At 40.0% G+C, this 18,895-nt stretch overlaps 4 protein-coding genes across 4 annotated transcripts; 2 read left to right on the top strand and 2 right to left on the bottom strand.

Annotated features, from left to right (window-relative positions):
• Nucleotides 1-307: 307 nt before the first annotated feature.
• On the top strand, nucleotides 308-7,240 carry LOC135346535 (MYCBP-associated protein-like). The gene is made up of 27 exons (XM_064544185.1): nucleotides 308-466; nucleotides 1,857-2,020; nucleotides 2,122-2,225; nucleotides 2,278-2,336; nucleotides 2,383-2,495; nucleotides 2,557-2,640; nucleotides 2,699-2,774; nucleotides 2,847-2,919; nucleotides 2,972-3,018; nucleotides 3,073-3,136; nucleotides 3,184-3,266; nucleotides 3,322-3,437; nucleotides 3,487-3,605; nucleotides 3,673-4,006; nucleotides 4,068-4,143; nucleotides 4,203-4,390; nucleotides 4,478-4,591; nucleotides 4,653-4,685; nucleotides 4,799-5,045; nucleotides 5,090-5,145; nucleotides 5,779-5,900; nucleotides 5,987-6,153; nucleotides 6,211-6,275; nucleotides 6,675-6,726; nucleotides 6,779-6,810; nucleotides 6,890-6,961; nucleotides 7,021-7,240. The coding sequence occupies exons 1-27, from the start codon at nucleotides 415-417 to the stop codon at nucleotides 7,078-7,080; spliced, it is 2,772 nt and encodes a 923-aa protein (XP_064400255.1). The 5' UTR covers nucleotides 308-414; the 3' UTR covers nucleotides 7,081-7,240.
• Nucleotides 7,241-8,736: 1,496 nt separating this feature from the next.
• LOC135346610 (protein SPMIP1-like) lies at nucleotides 8,737-9,447 on the bottom strand. Its single transcript, XM_064544295.1, has one exon. The coding sequence runs from the start codon at nucleotides 9,350-9,352 to the stop codon at nucleotides 8,798-8,800; it is 555 nt and encodes a 184-aa protein (XP_064400365.1). The 5' UTR covers nucleotides 9,353-9,447; the 3' UTR covers nucleotides 8,737-8,797.
• Nucleotides 9,448-9,515: 68 nt separating this feature from the next.
• LOC135346618 (piercer of microtubule wall 1 protein-like) lies at nucleotides 9,516-10,509 on the top strand. The gene is made up of 4 exons (XM_064544307.1): nucleotides 9,516-9,643; nucleotides 9,729-9,934; nucleotides 10,214-10,280; nucleotides 10,339-10,509. The coding sequence occupies exons 1-4, from the start codon at nucleotides 9,626-9,628 to the stop codon at nucleotides 10,393-10,395; spliced, it is 348 nt and encodes a 115-aa protein (XP_064400377.1). The 5' UTR covers nucleotides 9,516-9,625; the 3' UTR covers nucleotides 10,396-10,509.
• On the bottom strand, nucleotides 10,277-18,852 carry LOC135346560 (uncharacterized). Its single transcript, XM_064544223.1, has 12 exons — nucleotides 18,615-18,852; nucleotides 18,332-18,458; nucleotides 15,734-15,830; nucleotides 15,518-15,640; nucleotides 15,392-15,468; nucleotides 14,657-14,720; nucleotides 14,437-14,610; nucleotides 12,679-12,777; nucleotides 12,513-12,628; nucleotides 12,304-12,457; nucleotides 10,647-10,758; nucleotides 10,277-10,583 (listed from the first exon to the last, which is right to left on the bottom strand). The coding sequence occupies exons 1-12, from the start codon at nucleotides 18,715-18,717 to the stop codon at nucleotides 10,441-10,443; spliced, it is 1,389 nt and encodes a 462-aa protein (XP_064400293.1). The 5' UTR covers nucleotides 18,718-18,852; the 3' UTR covers nucleotides 10,277-10,440.
• Between the last annotated feature and the right edge of the window lie 43 nt (nucleotides 18,853-18,895).

The raw sequence follows: 18,895 nt of genomic DNA on the forward strand, positions 1-18,895 counted from the left end.
TATAAGCAGAGTTGTGAGGAGGAGCCAGGGTCTATAGGGTCACGTTTAATAAACATTCTTGCTGTGGGTTCTTGACCTTTGCTGCATATTATATGCCATATATCAGCTTAGCGCTTCTGTTCTTTGTTTGCCTGCTTGGAAAGCTTACTATACCTAGATCTATCCAGTGCCAGTACATCAAAATGTATACCCTAGCCACGAAAGACTAATTTCCATATCACAAGGATTGACCCTAGTTGGGCGGAGCCCGACCGTCCCTGACCCAGCTAGATTGACCCTGCCTCGTAATTACGGTGGGGTGTGGTCATAATGAGCAATCTTTTGAATTTAACCCCGCTATACGGGTAGACAAGGTTTAGTTTCCATGGTTTCAGTTATTAATTTACAAAGAAAAATCCTGCAGCCAACTGCAGAATGTCAAGCAAAGTTGGGACGAAGTCTATGAAGAGAGCGTCAGCATCTTCAAGTTAGTTGTGTAGATCTATTGGTTGGCTTGCTGTTTGCAAGCTGCAAGCCAGATCTGATGTGCACTAACTAGGATAATGCTATGCATAACTAATCGGTGCTCACATGTACTAGTACGACGTCTAGCTAGCTAGCCAGCTGCCTCCATGCATATAGCCTCCAACCAGGCCATGGCAACGCGTAACATGTACACAGACTCGCTGACCTCGATCCCCAAATTCCAAATTTGGATTCACTGTATTTCCGAACCCAAAATTATAATAATTATGCGAAAATGTGGGTGCTAATAGTAGATCATCTATGGCATAATGCTAGCACAACGAGTGCTGCAAGCTGCGCTGTGCTAATGCCTCGCATTACGATTCGGTTGGCTCTCATCAGGATTCCTTCTTCTATTGCTAGTTCCGGTGCTAGCGCCGAATACTTTTTGAGTGTTCCATAGACTCTAGTTGGCCAACCATCCTGACAAAACTTCATTAGTTGCTCGCCATGTTATGCTTTCGCTCAAAAGTATTGGTATACCGTATAGCGGGTAATTTTCGTGGGGCAAAATATTCGTGGTTATCATGGTTGGAGGTCTTGACCACGAATATTTTACACACGAATGAAGTGACCTTGTCTACCTTTACCTGCAGTGCAAGCTCCAACCACGAAAATATTACCCACGAAATGTCTCAATATTGCTAAACCACGAATATTTTGTCCCCCGAAAATTTACCCGCTATACGGTAGTAGGGAGAATAACCTATAATGAATTAAAATTTGCATTTGAATTTCATACGAAGAAAGTGATTATATCTATCTTAACTGAGAAGAGAAAGAGTTGTGTACATGCATCTACTGTTATTTATTGTATATGGGTATCATTGTAGTGTTTTGTGGCTTACCAGGAACCTCAAGAAAGTTGAAAATTGAATCTGCCTGGATCTGTGGATTGTCTCACACGTGGGGATGAGCACGCATGCGCATTAGATCCATAGGAATAAGGGGTCAAGTTAACAAAATTAATGGCTACTAAACAGCTAGCTGCTTTAGCAGCTCTTTTATAACTCTTGTAGCTAATAAAAAGCTAGCCCTTTAGTGCAGGGCTAACTCATAAGTTGAAAGTTTGTGCGAACAAATGATGCTACGAAAGATTCTGAAGAAACTGCAACAGCCTTCAATGTGAGTCAAACTAGCCGTAACTCGAGAAAGAAGCTTTAGTTTGCTAATCCACGAATCAAGAGAACATGGCTAAGCCTGTTAGTATTCGTCGCATTGCAACCGTTGAGCAGTTACAGCTGGAACAGACACACAAACACACACACACACAGTCAGCTTTACCGTATCCCTCATGCTGCTACGCCTCTAGGCGTAATCACTCCATCAGATCTTTCCATCCCCTTGTGTAGCCTCCAAGAAAAAAGCATCAAGTGGTACTCCTGACTCTATTAATACACCAACTGCATCTGGAGCAAGTATTGGTATTGAAAAGCCACAAGAAAACGCCATTGATGATGTGTTGGTTGGAGATGACGTACTGGCATTGAGGATAAAAGAGGAAGACCTGATAAAGGTACGTTCTATATTGTTTTGTTTCCGCTTTTGTGGATGCTCACTTAATAACCTTGTACGTACAACAAAACCACTGTGATGTGCAAACGTTTATATTTACAGGCCCATATCCCCAAGCCGCCTAGTAGTTCACCACACAAGAGGAAGGTGGTTGTGAGGAGGTACCAGTCTCCAGCAAGGGAAAGACTTTGTCGTAAAGAAAAAGAGTGAGTTGTGTATTATAAGCTATCCCCACCGCCTGACATGAACATCTGGCAGAATTGCTGTGCTCCACCCTTTACCACCTGGAACCACCGTCACTGCTACTAAAACAATTGGTAAATTTGGCTCACCCATATTTTTTTACTGATGTCTGTACCCCAGGTTCAGTAGAAGGACTGCCTAAATTTGACCAGAGACGAACGTTCCTGTCTCACAGTGTTTTTGGGCCAGCAAGAGACTTAGACTGTGCAAGAGAGCTCAAGAACCAGCAGGTGGTACGTACACGTAGGCACACAGCACATTTTCGTAGCTATAAGAAATTCGCTTGTGCTGCAGATAGGATCAACTAGTGTATTTGTCAATCCTCCACCGTTAGAAGTGAAAAAACAATCACACTTGAGCTTTGAGACAACTATCCTGGTAAGTTGTACATGTAAGTCTGGCTGTTTCCGTTTCTAATTATGGTCTACTTTTATAGCCCAGAGAAGAACATTCTCTCAAGTTTTGGGATGAGAGTATGAAACAAAGAAAAATTCAGCAACGGCTTATTTCCAGTAAGCATGCATGGAACAAGTCTACTTAGCGACAAAAGTACAGGATACATGTACACATGCACATTTCTACAGACAAAGTACGTTCTGTGCCTGAAAAACTGCTAATGAACCAAGGGGACGCGTTCAGGAGTATTCAAGAGGAGAGGTATAAAATTGATCAGATGTCCCCTGCATTCATACACGTGTGAACCTTGTAGAATGGTAATTGATAGGACTATGCCATCAGTCAACTATGGAAAAGGATGTAAGTAGTCCACATGTATGTGTATGTACTATAATGAAGCACACTCTCACACAGACCGTGTTGGTAGTGAATTCTGGAGCCAGCATGTACAAGTGGGAAGTCAAGAAACTGGAATTCAGTAAGCCATCTTTCCAATTTTTATTGCGCTATGTGTGTGTTCTGCAGCACTACTTTAACACGCACTGAGCAAGGATCGCCACCTGAATTGGAGTTTGTGGGTGTGTCAGCTGTAGTAGCAAAAAAAAAAGGTAAGTGTAAGTGAGTGTAAGTTTGTATGTGCATACATGTATGCCTTGAAAGCAGGTTCGGTCAAAAACTTGGACCGAAATTTTCCTTGTCACTACACTTGGGATCAAGCCCCATACCTCTCAACGCGGAGAGAGGAACTAGTCGGCCCTCTAATGGATCTGCATCGGCCTGTAAGACATTTCAATACAGTATAAATCTCCGAATCCTGCATGTTTTTAGGAGGTTTCTGACATGGCAGTAGTAGGAAAAGCTTCTGGATTCGATAGTCTAACACAGAGAACAAATTCGCTGGACTCACTAGGAGAGTCATCTGGTAGTGATTGTGAAGAAGCACTTGGGTGAGTTAATTGTACTTATAATTATGTGACAGATGCGACAGATGCTAACATGTACATCTACCTACAGGAGTATACTAGGCCTCCATGCTGATTTTACCCCTCAGCTCATCATTGGCCCTGCTTTGTTAGTAAATGGTCAGTTACTCCGGTGGGATGGTCCTCCATTGCCAACTGTCAAATACGAACCATTGAAAGGTTACTCCAGAGCCGTACAAAGTGACGGTGCACTAGAGAGAGTGAAACCACAATATTCATCTATCTCACTGAGAGACATGGATCGGAGTTGTCACACTATTTCAATCGACTTCAGGGTGAATTTCGAGAGCAATACTGGAGTTATGGTTACTTCTAATGTGGAGCTGGAAAATTGTGGCTCTTCTGCTATCTACTACTCATGGCAGGTGAGAGCTACATACATAGATATTAATTTTTGATGTGATATAATTATTGTTTATGTACTAGCTGTTCCCTAAACGAAACTCATTGGGAACCATTCAGGCAGGGGATACACAAAGGTTTTATTTCGATACCAGAGGAGGTTTGTGAATGCATAAATTTGCTGTTTCTTTGCTGATTATATTATACTGTGTACTGAAGGTGTGTTGCTTCCTGGACAAAAGTTTACCTTACCATTTATTTTCAAGTCTCCCAATCCTGGAATGTTCTCAGAAACCTGGCTGTTTCAAACAGGCCCAGTACTCGGCCAGGGAAGGCAAGTGGTATTCACACTGAAAGGTGTTGCTTTCCAAGATGATCTAAACAAACTGAAGCGGGAACAGTTAGAGGTAAATTATTTCTTTTGTAATTAATTTTAGAAGCACACTAAAGCAATGTGACAGTTTGATTTTCTGACATTTTCATTGAGTCTATAGGGAGAATTAAAGCATCGTGTGGCAGTACTGGCTGCTGAGAGATTAATAAGTAGAATAGTTGACAGCATCAGGACACCTCCGCACTCTCTAGAGCCAGTTCAGTCTATCGAAACAGTACGTAAATATGTTGTATGTTGTGTGTATATTTGCACTACACTGTTCATCTCTTATTCAGGAAGAATATGTTTTCAAAGTTCAAAACCCTGATGTAAGTTACGTACATATGACTATGACTATAATTATGTGTGTGTTTGTTTTTGCTCAACTGTAACGTCGATTCAGTGCTATAGTACATACAACTTAGATTCTGAATCAATGCAGTTCTACTACCATCACGGAGTGGTGACACAACTGAAGAACCTCTACAACTCCTTACTACAACCAGAATGCGGACTTACAGAGCAGCCTATTGACGAGCCCTCTACCAGGTCAGAAAAAAATGGGTCAGGCAAAAAGGATGACAAATCTGGAGGAAATAAAAGTAAAGAAAAGGCCATCGAAAAGGAGAAGAAAGGAAACAAGTTGAAAGATGATTCCATTAGAGAAGAACCCGTAACACTATCACAAGGTATTGTTGCTTCATCTTGTCCGAATTGTACTTTTGCTCTGCAGAAAAACCATATCTACAAATTCCTGACTGGGATCTGTCTATATCAAGTTTGAGAGAGGTAGTGCACTGTACAGTTTGTTATGTATAATTATTTCTAACTTAAGCCTTATACATATGTACCACACTTACATCACCACTAATTGATCTCATTGGTCAACAGCTGTAGGATATATATAGAATATTAGCATACAGCCCCAGGCATGCACAGTTTTTCAAGTTGTTTTTTAGTTTTTTCATTTGTTCAAGAAAGTAAGCAAAGAGAAAAGAGCCATGCTTGACTGTACTAAGACTCAAAGCGACAGCAGAAACATGGAAGGTGCTCTCCAACAAGATGGCTAAGCTTCCATGGGTCCATGGGCGTGGTTTAGATAAAGAAGAGCTTGCAACTCCAGTAAAGGACATCGAATGGTCAACGCTTGGACCAAGGAAACTCTTGAGCATCTGTAGGAGGACGTGTTGCTCAACTAGCTCTTTAACAGCTGCAAAATCCGGCATGGTCTTGTTCTGTTTTGCAGTATGCACCGTGGATTGAATTGTTGCTAGGGAGAGGTCCTTTTATAGTGCTGCGGTCACGTGGTATAAGTCAGATATACCACACCTACTGTGGGAGTAACCATGGTAGCAGAGGATATATGGGGTGCATATCCTCCGAGTAGGTGTGGTATATCCTATACATAATTATACACAATAGGTCATTTTGAGTGTCGAGGAAGTGGCAGTTGTAGAGGGGAAATTGAAGGAGCTGAGCATCCTAGTTGGATACATTACTTTTCCTCCACCAAAACAGTTCAAGAGGAACAGCTACAATATAGTGTAAGTATATTATAATTATACCATGTAAATCCCTTTTAATTTTGGTTTAGTAGAAATGTATGGTTTGGAAATGTACTTTACTGCAGGTATGAAACACTGTGCGAGGCAGTTGACCAGATATGTGATGTGTCGAATAGTCTATGCCAGAGTATGGGTGTCCCTTTTCGAGAGTTCTGTCAGAAAGATGAATCTGGAATTGGTGACAAGCTAGGAGAATCAAATATAGCTGTTCCAAGTCAACCTGTTTCGCCAGGTAAAGTTATTAATAAGTGCTCTATGTCTGTTGTGGTACTAAGCATCAACTTTCTAGCTCACCCTAAAGACAAAAAGGTGAAAGATTCAAAGAAGGGAAAACTTCCAAAAGATTCTGTCAGGGTAACTAAGCTACTGAACAATGCACTGTGATGTATAGTTTATTCACAATGAAGATTATTTTGGGAACATTAAATTGTTGGGTGAGAATAATGCTGGCATAATGGGCAGAACAATAGGCAGGCTTTGAAAACGCAGGTCAATAACGAGCCAGCAGTATATAAATAGGCATTACGGGTAATTTCTCATTTTGAATTTGTGGATAATTTTCTCAGCATGATTCTAGGGTATGATGAACACAGTTTATATGCATGTGGCCATTATAAAGTTTATGATAATATTACTTGCGTGATGTCAATGATAGAGTTATGGGTCTGTGGTTTACACTGAGGTAGTAGGCAATGTCTTGAGCATATCTACCAAGGCCTAACAATGACTACTCATCTTACACTCACCTTACAGGCTGGGAGCAGTAAAAACAAGATTATACCCCCTAGAAAGTCTAAGTCATCCTGTGAGTTACATAAATCAATTTGTATACAACTGAATAATTATGATTGTTGCAGTTGGTAATAAAGATTCGGATACGAGCAAGCAGGTTAGTGAATGGTGATCGTGCATTGCAATTGCATGACATAATGGCGTAAGTACGATGTACTAGTTTTTTTATTTTACAGGCAACGTCTGAAATTACCACTGGTGTTGATCCAGTCACCAAGCAAAACTATACTGACAACTTGCACTCATCAGTAAGGGAATTGCACTGTACATGCATTATGTGTGATGTTTATCATGACATTGTGTTTAGGTGTACAAGATGCTTGGTGCTGTGATTGATAGGATTGATATGCTGCTGTCACAGAACTAATCCAGAGCCAATCATTATAATGATTACTTACTGTTATGTCCAAACCTATAAAATGGCTAATATGAAAGTATATTTATTGTACAGTTCTCTGTGTTTGCAGTAATTGTTTCGTTTTTCTGTAAGCAATATTGGTAATAATGCTGTTGAGGTGACAGGAAAAGAGCTCTTTTTTATGGGAGGTGATTACCGCCATAATCATCACATGTTGTCCTATTATTCACTGTGATTCGTACAATGATTAATCGCGTATCAGTAATTGCACGTCGTTAATAACGACGTGCAATTACTGCCTTGACGACCGCACATTCGAATAACGGCCGCGGTTAATTTTTTTACTGAAACTGCTAAAAATGTCCTTAAAACTTCATCATTCATCATTCATCATCAACGATTAACAATCAATAGTATGGCTACTCGTGCAATAAGGGATTAATAGCACTCATAACAAGCACTGGCAAGGTTAATAGCACTCGGCTACACCTCGTGCAATTAGTATCCTTGCCATTGCTTGTTACTCGTGCTATTAATCCCATATTGCACTCTTAGGAGTTAGCCATACTATTAATTATACGAATTAGCAGTGACAGAGGTGTGTTTGCAAAAATAAGGTGGTGCCGTTTTTTCTTTTACAAGAGGGTGCGATTTGACAGCTGTAGTGTGCAGTAGATCTTGAGAAATTACTCTGTCCAGCGATTGTATACTGTTGTGACCATGAGCTCGTACTTCTTTGAAAAGACAGCTTTGCAAATCATGTGTTATGTGACCAAATCACGTGACCATGCATCTGATGAGTGCAGAAAAAATGCTCTCTGAAAATCCACTTATTCTCTACAATTAAAACACACCTCTCTGAAAAATGTGCCTTTCTACAAAACGCACCTCTCTACAAAATGCTCTGTAAAAAATGCACCTCTTTAAGAAAATTGCACAATTTTCAAAGCACCACCGATTTTTAAAACGCACCTCTACTTTTCACTGCTATCACCTCCAATACTCTTTATGCATGCAGAGAAAAACTATGTGCTTGCCCATATGCTGTTCATGAACATGACTAGGCAAAGCCTGCATGCGCTCAGCATAGAAAAATAGGTAGGTTTGAAGCAACCCCCAAAAATAGGCAATGTGGTATGAAAATTAATTAGGTGGTAACTTAATTTAATGAATGTGTCATGTGACAGCAAGGTGCGAATGTATAAGTTCATGTATACAATCTGAGAAATATTTAACACACCTAGCCAAGTAAGATTAAGTGTTTTAATGCGTGCCGAGGATTGGCTTAAGGTTAACGTAATGCACGAGGCGGACGGCACTAGCATAAGAAATCTGCTTTAGGCAAAAAGTGCCAGGGTCTAAGCAGCATATGACCCTACATAACTAATGGTCTGTTGCTGCTATACGCAGGTTCATATCTATTGTGTAGAGTTAATTAATTGGACCATGCTGCATCATAGGTTCATGCATGTAAACGGCCCTTATCCGGATTAGCCAACCCACTTCTGGAGGTGGTGTTATAATCATTATAATTATTATAACAGAGACTATACATTTCTGTTTTATAGCTTACATGTATTTAACAGGTGGTGGTAGCCCATGTATTAGGAATGTGTAAGATGAATGTGTTAATTATCCAATAAATTCACTAATAATTATACGATGTGTAGTTAATAATAATTATGAATAACTTTAGAATGCAGAAAATTAATCATGACAAGTTCATTTAACCAAGTATGATCCCACTATTGCGATAGAATGAGTCTTTGATAACACATGTACGAGCATATTGAGATGGCTTAGGACTAGTGTATTTCATTATCTTCCAACCATACTGGCAAGATGACAAAATCGGGAACTCGTATTTCTCTTCTGGTGTCTTCTCCTTCCGTTTCTTGAGATAGGCAAAGCGACCTTCTCCATGAGCACTGATGCCATTGTATAACAGTGTGTGAGTGTTTTGAGAAGAAGGCCTCATATCACGCATAATTCTTGCTGTAGCTCCATCTGACTTGCTCAGCTGATCCGGAGTTTTCGCAAGAGAATTGAAACATGGAGCTGTTTTACACTTTGTCTTTGGGCTGTTCTCGATCTTCTTCATTTTGTCGGATACGGAGCTTTTAAATACTGATGTGCTTTTTCCTTTTGCAGATGGAACACTCCTCTTGATCTTAGCAGCACCTTTGGCGAATTCCTTAGAATACTTCAGATGCCATGCAAAACGGAGAGATGCTTCTTTATTGACGCTCTCAACCCAGCATTTTTGCACCTGGGTACCCATTGTTTAGTGGTTTGCTGTTAATTCGTAAGCTAAGAGCAGTCCTCGATACAATCCTGGTAGCAACAATCGAAGTGAGAAGTAGTGCAGTGCAAGCTGCCCACACGATATCACGCTCCACCAACGCAGTACGTACTTGTGCACGTGTCAAATTCTTGCTGAGGCTAGGCCACTCCCGATTGCACAGTTGCTTGGGCAACGTAAACATTCAGACCCACTTATGACTATAGTTTTTTACTTTAGCCATTATTATCATTATTAATACAGATCTAAAACATGAGTCAAGGAAAAGAGGTGAGCTAAAAATAATGAACAGAACTGATAATTATGATAATTATAATTATTGTATAAAAAGCTACCATAGTTTTATGGTCCACAGATTCTTTCTGCTGTTGAAGCGGAGGATACTAAAGATCAACAAGTGACACCTGCTGAGCTCAGTATGCACCCAGAATCTGGATTGAAGACATCAGATTTCTATAAGACTGAAAACATTCCAGAACGATTTAATCATCCTGATTGGTTTGAAGGGTACAACACAAAGCAATGTCACCCATTCTACCAGACATCAGCTGGTGATTACGGGTAAATCACTTTCAAATTTTATAAATTATTGTTATCGCCCCAAATTGTTGTATTCTCGTGTGCTCTTTTGCTAAATTATAACCCTATCCTAACTAAATATAGGGTACAGATGCTAGTGGACACCTGCATGGTGTTCAAATTATGTAATGGACCCTGTACTTACACTTTCGACAGTTAGAGATGCCTTACCACCAAGAGTTCACTAATGAACTCTTGTTACCACTAATATAAATTATGCAATTTGTGATGCTGTGTAATAATATTCTCTCTATGGCTCAGATCAAAATTTCCGTCTGTCCATACCATGCCTACACAATTTCATGGAAGGACACAAAAATTCACTGGGGTAAGGCCACACTTCTTGCGTATAGCCAAATTTTGATGATTCTCTATTAATTATGTAGGGGCTTGGGAAGTTTGGGATGTACAGAAATCACTCCCTCAACACTGCTAGGGACTAAGGAACTAAAAATTTTGTCTATTATAATACGATAACAATTATCTCTTCAGTATCTACAGTTCAGACATTGATTATAAGCTATTGACTTCGATACAACAGGTTCAATGCCCTCTTGTTTCAGTGCTTTTAGCATTGGTTTGTATATATCAGCAGCAGTAGGTATCACAATACCATACTTCTTAATCTCTCCTGTGGAACACGAAGATAAACATACCAATGAATTGATAGAAGGTATGTTGTTACATTTCTTACCAGTCAAAATCATTTTGGCAGCTATAGCAGTAGGCTTTCCTACAGTTTGTGCCATCGCACTGTCTCCATTTGACTCTCCATACATAGTCAAGTCTATGTGCCTTGTTTCAATCTATAATGATTTGAGGGGGATTAGTATTACAATGAAAATTTGGTGAGTACTTTATGTGGTGATTTGGTAAATTTTACCGAGGATGTAAAACTGCCAATATTAATGCTAAGCTGCAGATGGAACGTCATGGACACAGTAGCCATGCCTGAGACACCAATTTAAAGAGAACACCTTATATATTTTTTATCTTCTACTGGCCACGTCTTCCATTATACAGTATGCACATTATACTTTATGTAGGTGATAGGTATACACGACCCCTGTTGCTTAGGCCCTGATAAAATAATTATGCTCGGAATATTTTTAGCATAATAGGTGTCTAAAGAATAATTGGGGATAATAGGCATCAATGTTGCTTTTCAGTAAAGATCATTAAATTTTTTTTTTCATTAAGTTTTGCACAACAACGTCTTAATTTAAGTCAGCACGATAATGTCATGATGTCTTGCGTCAAGTTGTGTGCTGTGTTTATGTCAATACCTTCTAAATATTATGTCGGGAATAATCAGATTTGATATGGTATGTGCAAAATATGGACTCTGGACTCTAGACTGGACTGGACTTTGGACTGGACTGTGGATTGATCTCAACTAGACTGTGGGCAATGTAGCTAGCCGGCTTTAGTCATTGCTTGCTGTACGTTACAAATCCTGCAAAGACAACTGTAAGGTGCCAGACAAATCAACAAGCAGTAAACAAGCCTACCATTTCACCCTCAGTGTCCCTAATATCCTCTGGCAGTGTCCCTATTACTCACTCTACCCACAAATGCACACATTGATACAAAACAAAAATTCACAGGAGTAACTGCACTGCTGCTGAGTTTTAATATCTTAACGTCAGGTGGAACAACTAAACTTGCCAGGATGAACAGTTGACAAACTGCTGTGATGGAGGATATAATTATAGTAGTGTGCTGCTTGCTCTAGACCAGGCTTCTGGAGTGTCTCGACTCTGTAAGGCCTTCTTTCAAACCTACTATTGCCAAGTGTATGGAGGCAATGGTATAGGAGTTCCTCCTGCAACCTTGACACACTGTACTAAGAATGGATTGCAAGTGTTACAGGCTGGTATAATTATGCTTGTGGTGCTCCTTGTGTACTCTCGGTGCGGCGCTAGTAGTAGTGTGTACGTGTGCTTGTAGAAGATTCTGTGTTGCATGTGAAAACTTCCCAGGAGCAAAATTATGAATAGGCCTAAGATGGCTCAAACTATTTTGGGGGTAGAGTAATTATAGGAGGAGTAGCGTATAGGGACACTGCCAGAGGATATTAGGGACACTGAGGGTGAAATGGTAGGCTTGCTTACTGCTTGTTGATTTGTCTGGCACCTTACCGTTGTCTTTGCAACGTACAGCAATTATAGCAATGGCTAAAGCCGGCTTGCTACATTACCCACAGTCTAGTCGAGTCGAGTCGAGTCCACAGTCCAGAGTCCATGTTTTGCACTCACCCGATTTTATATGATGGATTTTTGGTGAGAATAGGCACGTTCTTCAAAAATTAAAGAACGTAAAAAAATCAGGGCCTATACTGTTACTTATACCTGTTTGTCTGGCCATTCTATGCCGATAAAATGGTGAAGAAATATGGCATCCCTCTCTCCTGGTTCATAGGCGAGCAACCTCTCCAAATATGCACATAAAGTATCCAGTGGACTGCCAATCAGTTGAACCGGGTCGTCGGAGAGTAACCTCAATCTGTATCAAAGCAAAATATTATGTACACATGCTACCAAACTATTATAATACATACTCTTCAATGGACTTAAAAAGATGGTCATCCTTGCTGACAGCCTGGTACACACTAGAGCGAATGTCGAAATGTTTTTTTATGTCTTCTTTTGAGACCAGCATGGCCAGAAGGTCTCTCTATTGTTGAATACAAATGCTTTTTAAAACTACACAGAAATCTGACTAACCCATTTCACTAGTGAAGTAGCACCCTTCCCAAATCTCTGATGTTCTTTCGTACTCAACAACCCCATCTTGTTTAATCCTTGAAAAATCTTGCATGTTCCCTACAGCAAATTAAGAACAGCAAGTTAATTATTTAACAAATTAATGCATCAAAGCCTTGCGCTGGTCATAGCTATAATTATTATAATTTTAGACACTAGTTGATAAGATCTACATGGGAAGTACATGGGAAGTACATGGGAAAAGTGCCTCAGAGCAGGTATACTATGGGACTTAGTATACCTGCAAATTTACATAGTATACCTAGTATTCCGGTGTCAAGTAATTGTATTGTAGTCAAGCGGTTTGCGCATGCGCACTAGTGTCTAAATGAGTTAGATACTGTTTTGGAGGTGTCTATGGGATTTAGAAGCCCAAAGGCACTGATTTAGTATCCCGAGCGTAACTATTATATAGTCAGCAGGATCTCTCTCTTGAGGTCTACAAATCCACAAGGTAGCTACCCTAACCTAATGCGTTGCACCAATAATCATGTTCCAAATTCTGCATGATTGGCACATTGGCTGAATTAAGCTATGTTATAATTGATCTCCTGGTTCAAATTTATCAGGCTTGGTACCATGCGGTCAGGCCTTAAACCATGGCGGATTCATCAACTATAACTAGTAATTTTGCTCTTGTCTTGGGAGAGAGGTATTCTAGACAGCTAGGCTAGAAAACTTAGCTAGAGGCAGGCTCCCCGCTTATAGGCAACAACAACTAGTTATAAACGAATTGACATCACTAGTAGTTTAACCAAATTCTTAGAAGACTGAAAAAAGCGAAAACAACACCTGACAGGTGAAGTTGTAACACAATAGTAAAAAAATCTTGGAGTAGGGCTACATGTACATGTATATAGTCTCGTTCTGAGGCCAATTTTTATTTAATAGAAGGGATGGTGAAACAATATTAATGCGTAAATATTTCTTCTATTGCCTATACGTTAACAGCTGAGTTCGAAATCAATGATGTTATACTAGCTGCATGTTGAACAAAACTTCAAATTTTTATGCCTCGGTGCGCATGCGCAAGCAAGGTATACGGTAGTGTGTTTGTGTGTGCGTGTGTGTGTGTGTGTGTGTGCGTGTGCATGCGTGTGTGTGTGTGTGCGTGTGTGTGTGTGTGCGTGTGTGTGTGTGTGTGTGTGTGTAGACTGCTAGCTACAGCTGCTCAAGGATCAATGAAATGCAAGTAAGAGTTTCTATAGGCTTCTAGTCATGTTTTTCTTTATTTTAATTTGTGGATTTGCAAAATAATGCTTTGTTCTCAAATTATGCCTAATTTTGCTTACTTAGAATGCCATTGCAGCCTTTTGGAAGAGTGCGTAGCAAAATTTGTTCACCGAGTGTTGCTACTATGCTTATAGTAGTTAGCTCTGCATGCACTAGAACGCTAGCTATTGGTAGCTGCAAGAGTGAGAAGAGAGCTACAAGGCTCTGCGCAGCCATCAATTTTAGACTTAAACTTTTGGCATCAATCGTTTTTAACAACAGTCGTGGTTGATCATTCATTACCCACTATTCGAATTTCCCTGTGATTCTGGAATCTGCCTGCATGCAGCAAAAATTAATTAATGCATCTGATCATGATAATTATAATGTGTCATGCACTCCTGAATAGTAGCTTTATGTTATGTAGCTTTGGCACCTCCACCGAGGCATCATTAAAATAATTAGCACTACCTTAATTATCTTATTATATAAAGCTTACTTATTTACCTTGTATCTCAGTGTTCCCCTAATGACTGTCTGTGCCTCGGGAATACCATATATGTCAATATAATTGAGTGAGTTCCTGTTGAAGTAGCCATCGAAGTCCATTTTCGGGTGAAGGTGGGAGAATGACTGCAGATTTTCTGGAGCCATTAATTGTCCCGGAGCTGTCTCAAATATCTACATGATGATGGATCTCAAAATGAATATGGTGTGACATTCTTACTTGGTTGTCTCTTTTGTACTTGCCCTGGTTAAGAGCCGCTAGCAAAACTCCCTTGGGACTCCAGCTGTATATGCATGGTGTTACGATTATTAATAGTATGGCTATAAGAGTGCAATATGGGATTAATAGCACGAGTAACAGCAATGGCAAGGATACTAATTGCACAAGGCGTAGCCGAGTGCTATTAACCTTGCCAGTGCTTGTTGTTTTGAGTGCTATTAATCCCTTATTCCACGAGTAACCATACTATTGATACAATGCGTTGTCATTGACAGCGTGCAATTACTTGATAGGTAATTGCACGCTGTCAATGACAATGTGCACCGGATATGATACGGGATTAATTGCTGTACACTCTCCAGTCACTAATAGCACATCATACGATTAGTATAATTAATAGTATGGCTATTCGTGCAATATGGGATTAATAGCACGAGTAACAAGCAATGGCAAGGTTAATAGCACTCGGCGTATGCACGAGTAGCCATACTATTGATTGTTAATCGTTTGTGATGCAGTTTTAAGGACATTTTTAGCTGCAGTTTCAGTAAAAAAACATTAGCGGCGGCTGTTATTCGAACGTGCGGTCGTCAAGGCAATAATTGCACGTCGTTAATGATGACGTGCAATTACTGCCTTTACGACGTGCAATTACTGATACGCGATTAATCACTGTACGAATTACAATGAATAATAGGACAACATGCGATTATGGCTATAATCAATAATGCTAACCTGAACTTGTATCTCAAAGGATTGTTAGCATAATCTGGATGAGGTAACCCTCCGCACCAAGACTCAAACGAAACTACCTACATTGTATTATATGAACTCAAAATTATAATCAGCAAATTAATATACCTTTCCACCGTTGCTGTGAACCTCATCAAAACACTCCATTGCCAACATGTGGTCTATTCCAGGATCAACACCGACTTCATTCATCAGAGTTATACCAGCGTCCATGGCAGGTTTATGAAACTCCTGCATACATGTAAAGATAAAAAACACGTTCGTATAGTAACAGGCTATTTGCAGTCTGCATGAGAACTACAATCAAGCTACAATGTCATTTACCTGCAGTTCTGATGTGACATAACTTGATGTGACAAGACTTTTCCTATGTTTAATGCACTGTTTTGCCGCAAGTGTGTGTTGAGTATGGAGCACATTGCTGTAACAGTTAATCAACATTTTACTCCATTACTGCACCAGTCATCAAAATAGTATATAATGCACATACTGTGCTGTTTGTATTAAATTATCGTCCCCCATGCAATTAAGAAAGACGTAGTGTGGCTGTTGAAGGCCAAAAAGGGGTTACGAAAACCCGGTATATAGTCTAGAAGTGATTTTGAAGCAAAAATTGTCCTAATTAAAAATACTTCAGTAAACTATTAAGAACTGTCAAGTAGCCGCTTTTAAGTTAGTCATTCACAATAGACAAACATAAGACAGTGGAGCACACATTTTTAGTAGAACTAATAGAAAACGGCACAATCAATGCAGCCTACAGAAATTGCATAATTCTATTTCTAACATAATGATTAGCTAATTACTCCCCCTTTAAGATGTGATCGTCGACATAATACATTCCTGTATATATAGGTACAAGGTTTTGAAATCTCAAGGGATGTACTAAGTTCTATAGTAGTCACAGCAACATCTGCTGCACGATCGGTAATTCCTGTATAGGTTGCATGTTTTCAGTTCAGTTCGAGTTTTTTGGTTGCTGTGTATACAGGCAGCACATCTAAATCAGGTGGTAATTCCACTTTCATTTTACGTTTTCTGTTCCTAGTGTGACAACAAAGTAAGCGTTCATCCATTCAATTCTAACATGAGTGAACCACAACTTTTGCCTAATGGTCCTATGGTTATACCATCTTGTCCCCTTGCAAATAATAATTGTAATTATGTTTGAAATTACTTTGAAGTTGAAGAAGTCTATATATGAATGGAAATCTTTAACTTCGAAACTTCTATATTCTTTGCCTTAGAGTCGTGCTGCATGTGCTAAGCTTTCTCCTATCTCATTCGGCTTCATCGGATCAAACCTCGTCCTAGCTAAGGTGCTTCTAACATTTTTGCTGTACTTAGAAACACGTGAGTGTTAGGAAATCCAGCACTTATACTCTCGCAATCTACGAATACTTCCTTTGTTTAAATCCTTTCTTCACTATTCATTTTACACTGCCCTCTCAGCAAGCCCATTCAAAGAGGGGGTGACACGGGGCTGAAATCAAATGCTCAATTCCATTGACTTTTAGAAACTTCAGGTAGCTCAACTTGTGTGAACAAAGTTTTTAGTTGAGAGTAGATGGAGTAGATTGCCCCTCCCCCCAAGACAAGTTACTCGTGAGCAAAATTCTCGATCCCCTCTTTTCTAAACGCATGCGAAAACAACAACACCTTAATTATGCATGCACAAAAGAAGTAGTTGGAACTTCAAGAGATTATATAAGACAAACGAGCAGACAGAAGAAACCGATGTCACAGTTTATACTGTAATACACAACTGTACTTTGTCAAAATTATTAATCAGACTCTCTGTCAATGTGTCCTGTAATAATTACAGAGAGAACATGCATGCCATGGTACTGACTACAGCTTCATTAGTGAGCTAGGTCACTTTACTCCTTATTTTTTCTTGAGGAGGGCATGGCCATGCAGATATTACTCCAGGGCAGAGGAGGTACGTACAACAGGGGGTGCAGCTCTAGCAATTAGTCTTTGATTGAGCACTAATTATCCGCCCACGTCGTGTGTTATTGCTGAGTGTAATCAAAGGCTAATTGCTTGAGCTGCACCGCTCCTGTTGGACCTCTTGTGTCTCCAGGGGGGACAAGTTACTCCAGAGCAATTGGTCCTGGGGGGGACAAGTTAGACGACAAGTTACTGAGTCTGGTCCCCCCAGGAAAAATTGCTGAGTCCCGAGTAATGCATCCAGGGGAAGGGGGGCAATTGCCGTATAGCACTAAATTTTCACGGATTGCTCAAACTAGACATTTTGCAGATTTTATTTCGAGGATAAGAGGTTCAATTAATGACCACATCCCTACAGTAGAGAGGTTTTTCAACCAATTTTCGGGGGCACTAAATTTTCGAAAATAACTAGCTGTATAGTATTGTGGGAGAAATCCACTCCGTGACAGATCTATCACGCATACATTTCTAGCGTAATTATAATGGCCAGGCCCATCAAGAACTATAGCCATGCATAATGTGAGAACAAAACGCGATATTATAGTGCAACAACGTCAAAATTAATACCTACAGCACAAGTAAGTACATCAGTTAGTTAGACTGATGCCCGAGGGCTGCATTGATAATTGCACTTGTGCCGTGCAATACCGTATCAAATACACAATTGTGATTGCCATGCATGGTCGTGTAGCACAACGTCACATAGGACTGATCTTTGCTGTAGAATTATGCCCAGCCCTATAAGGCTTGCTGAGTTGTGACGCTTTCAATGCTGCAAACTACTGGCCAACTCTTATAAAATTGCAGAACACAATGTTTATAATTATAGTGGCGTAGGAAGCAATTTCTCAATGGGGGGGGGGGGGCGGGGGCGGGAGTTGAATGGATAAGAGTCTACATAGTGCAGCTTGGATATGGTATCAAGAGTATACATCTCTTGTGACATGCATGGGTCAGATGCGCACTTACCTAACCACAAGTTCATGGCTGCCCACCAGCATACTTAGATTTGACTCAGAATAAACATCCAATTCCACTGCACTTGTGTTTTTAAATTTTTCTGCCAACCGCTGAGCTTGTTCAATAACGTTGGATGCTAAGCACAAGACATTTTAATATAATTTGGATTTCTGGGACTATATGACAACTAAGCATGCATACATACATGTAGCTACAGCAATGTGCGTATACATTGTACATCATACTGACTATACTAATTGACAATGCATGCATGCATGCATGTGTTATGTACCAACTGTTACTGCAACTTTTCCATCTCTGGTTAAATACTCCACCAAAGGGCCAGCAGTGAAGCCAGATCCCAGCACCAGAACTTTTCTCAGGGCACTTGCCATCTAACTTGTCAAAATATTGAGCTATACTTTCTCTTCAATTACTCCAGTGGATCAATTTATCTTAGACACATGCACTGACTTTGAAATCATGTTGCTTACACAAAAAGCACTCACAAACATTTGGAATTTTAAGCAGCATGCATTCCAATCATACCTACTAGATAATCAGTTGTTGCAT

The sequence above is a fragment of the Halichondria panicea genome, chromosome 13 (assembly GCF_963675165.1).
Source record: "Halichondria panicea chromosome 13, odHalPani1.1, whole genome shotgun sequence".
NCBI classification, from domain to species: Eukaryota; Metazoa; Porifera; class Demospongiae; order Suberitida; family Halichondriidae; genus Halichondria; species Halichondria panicea.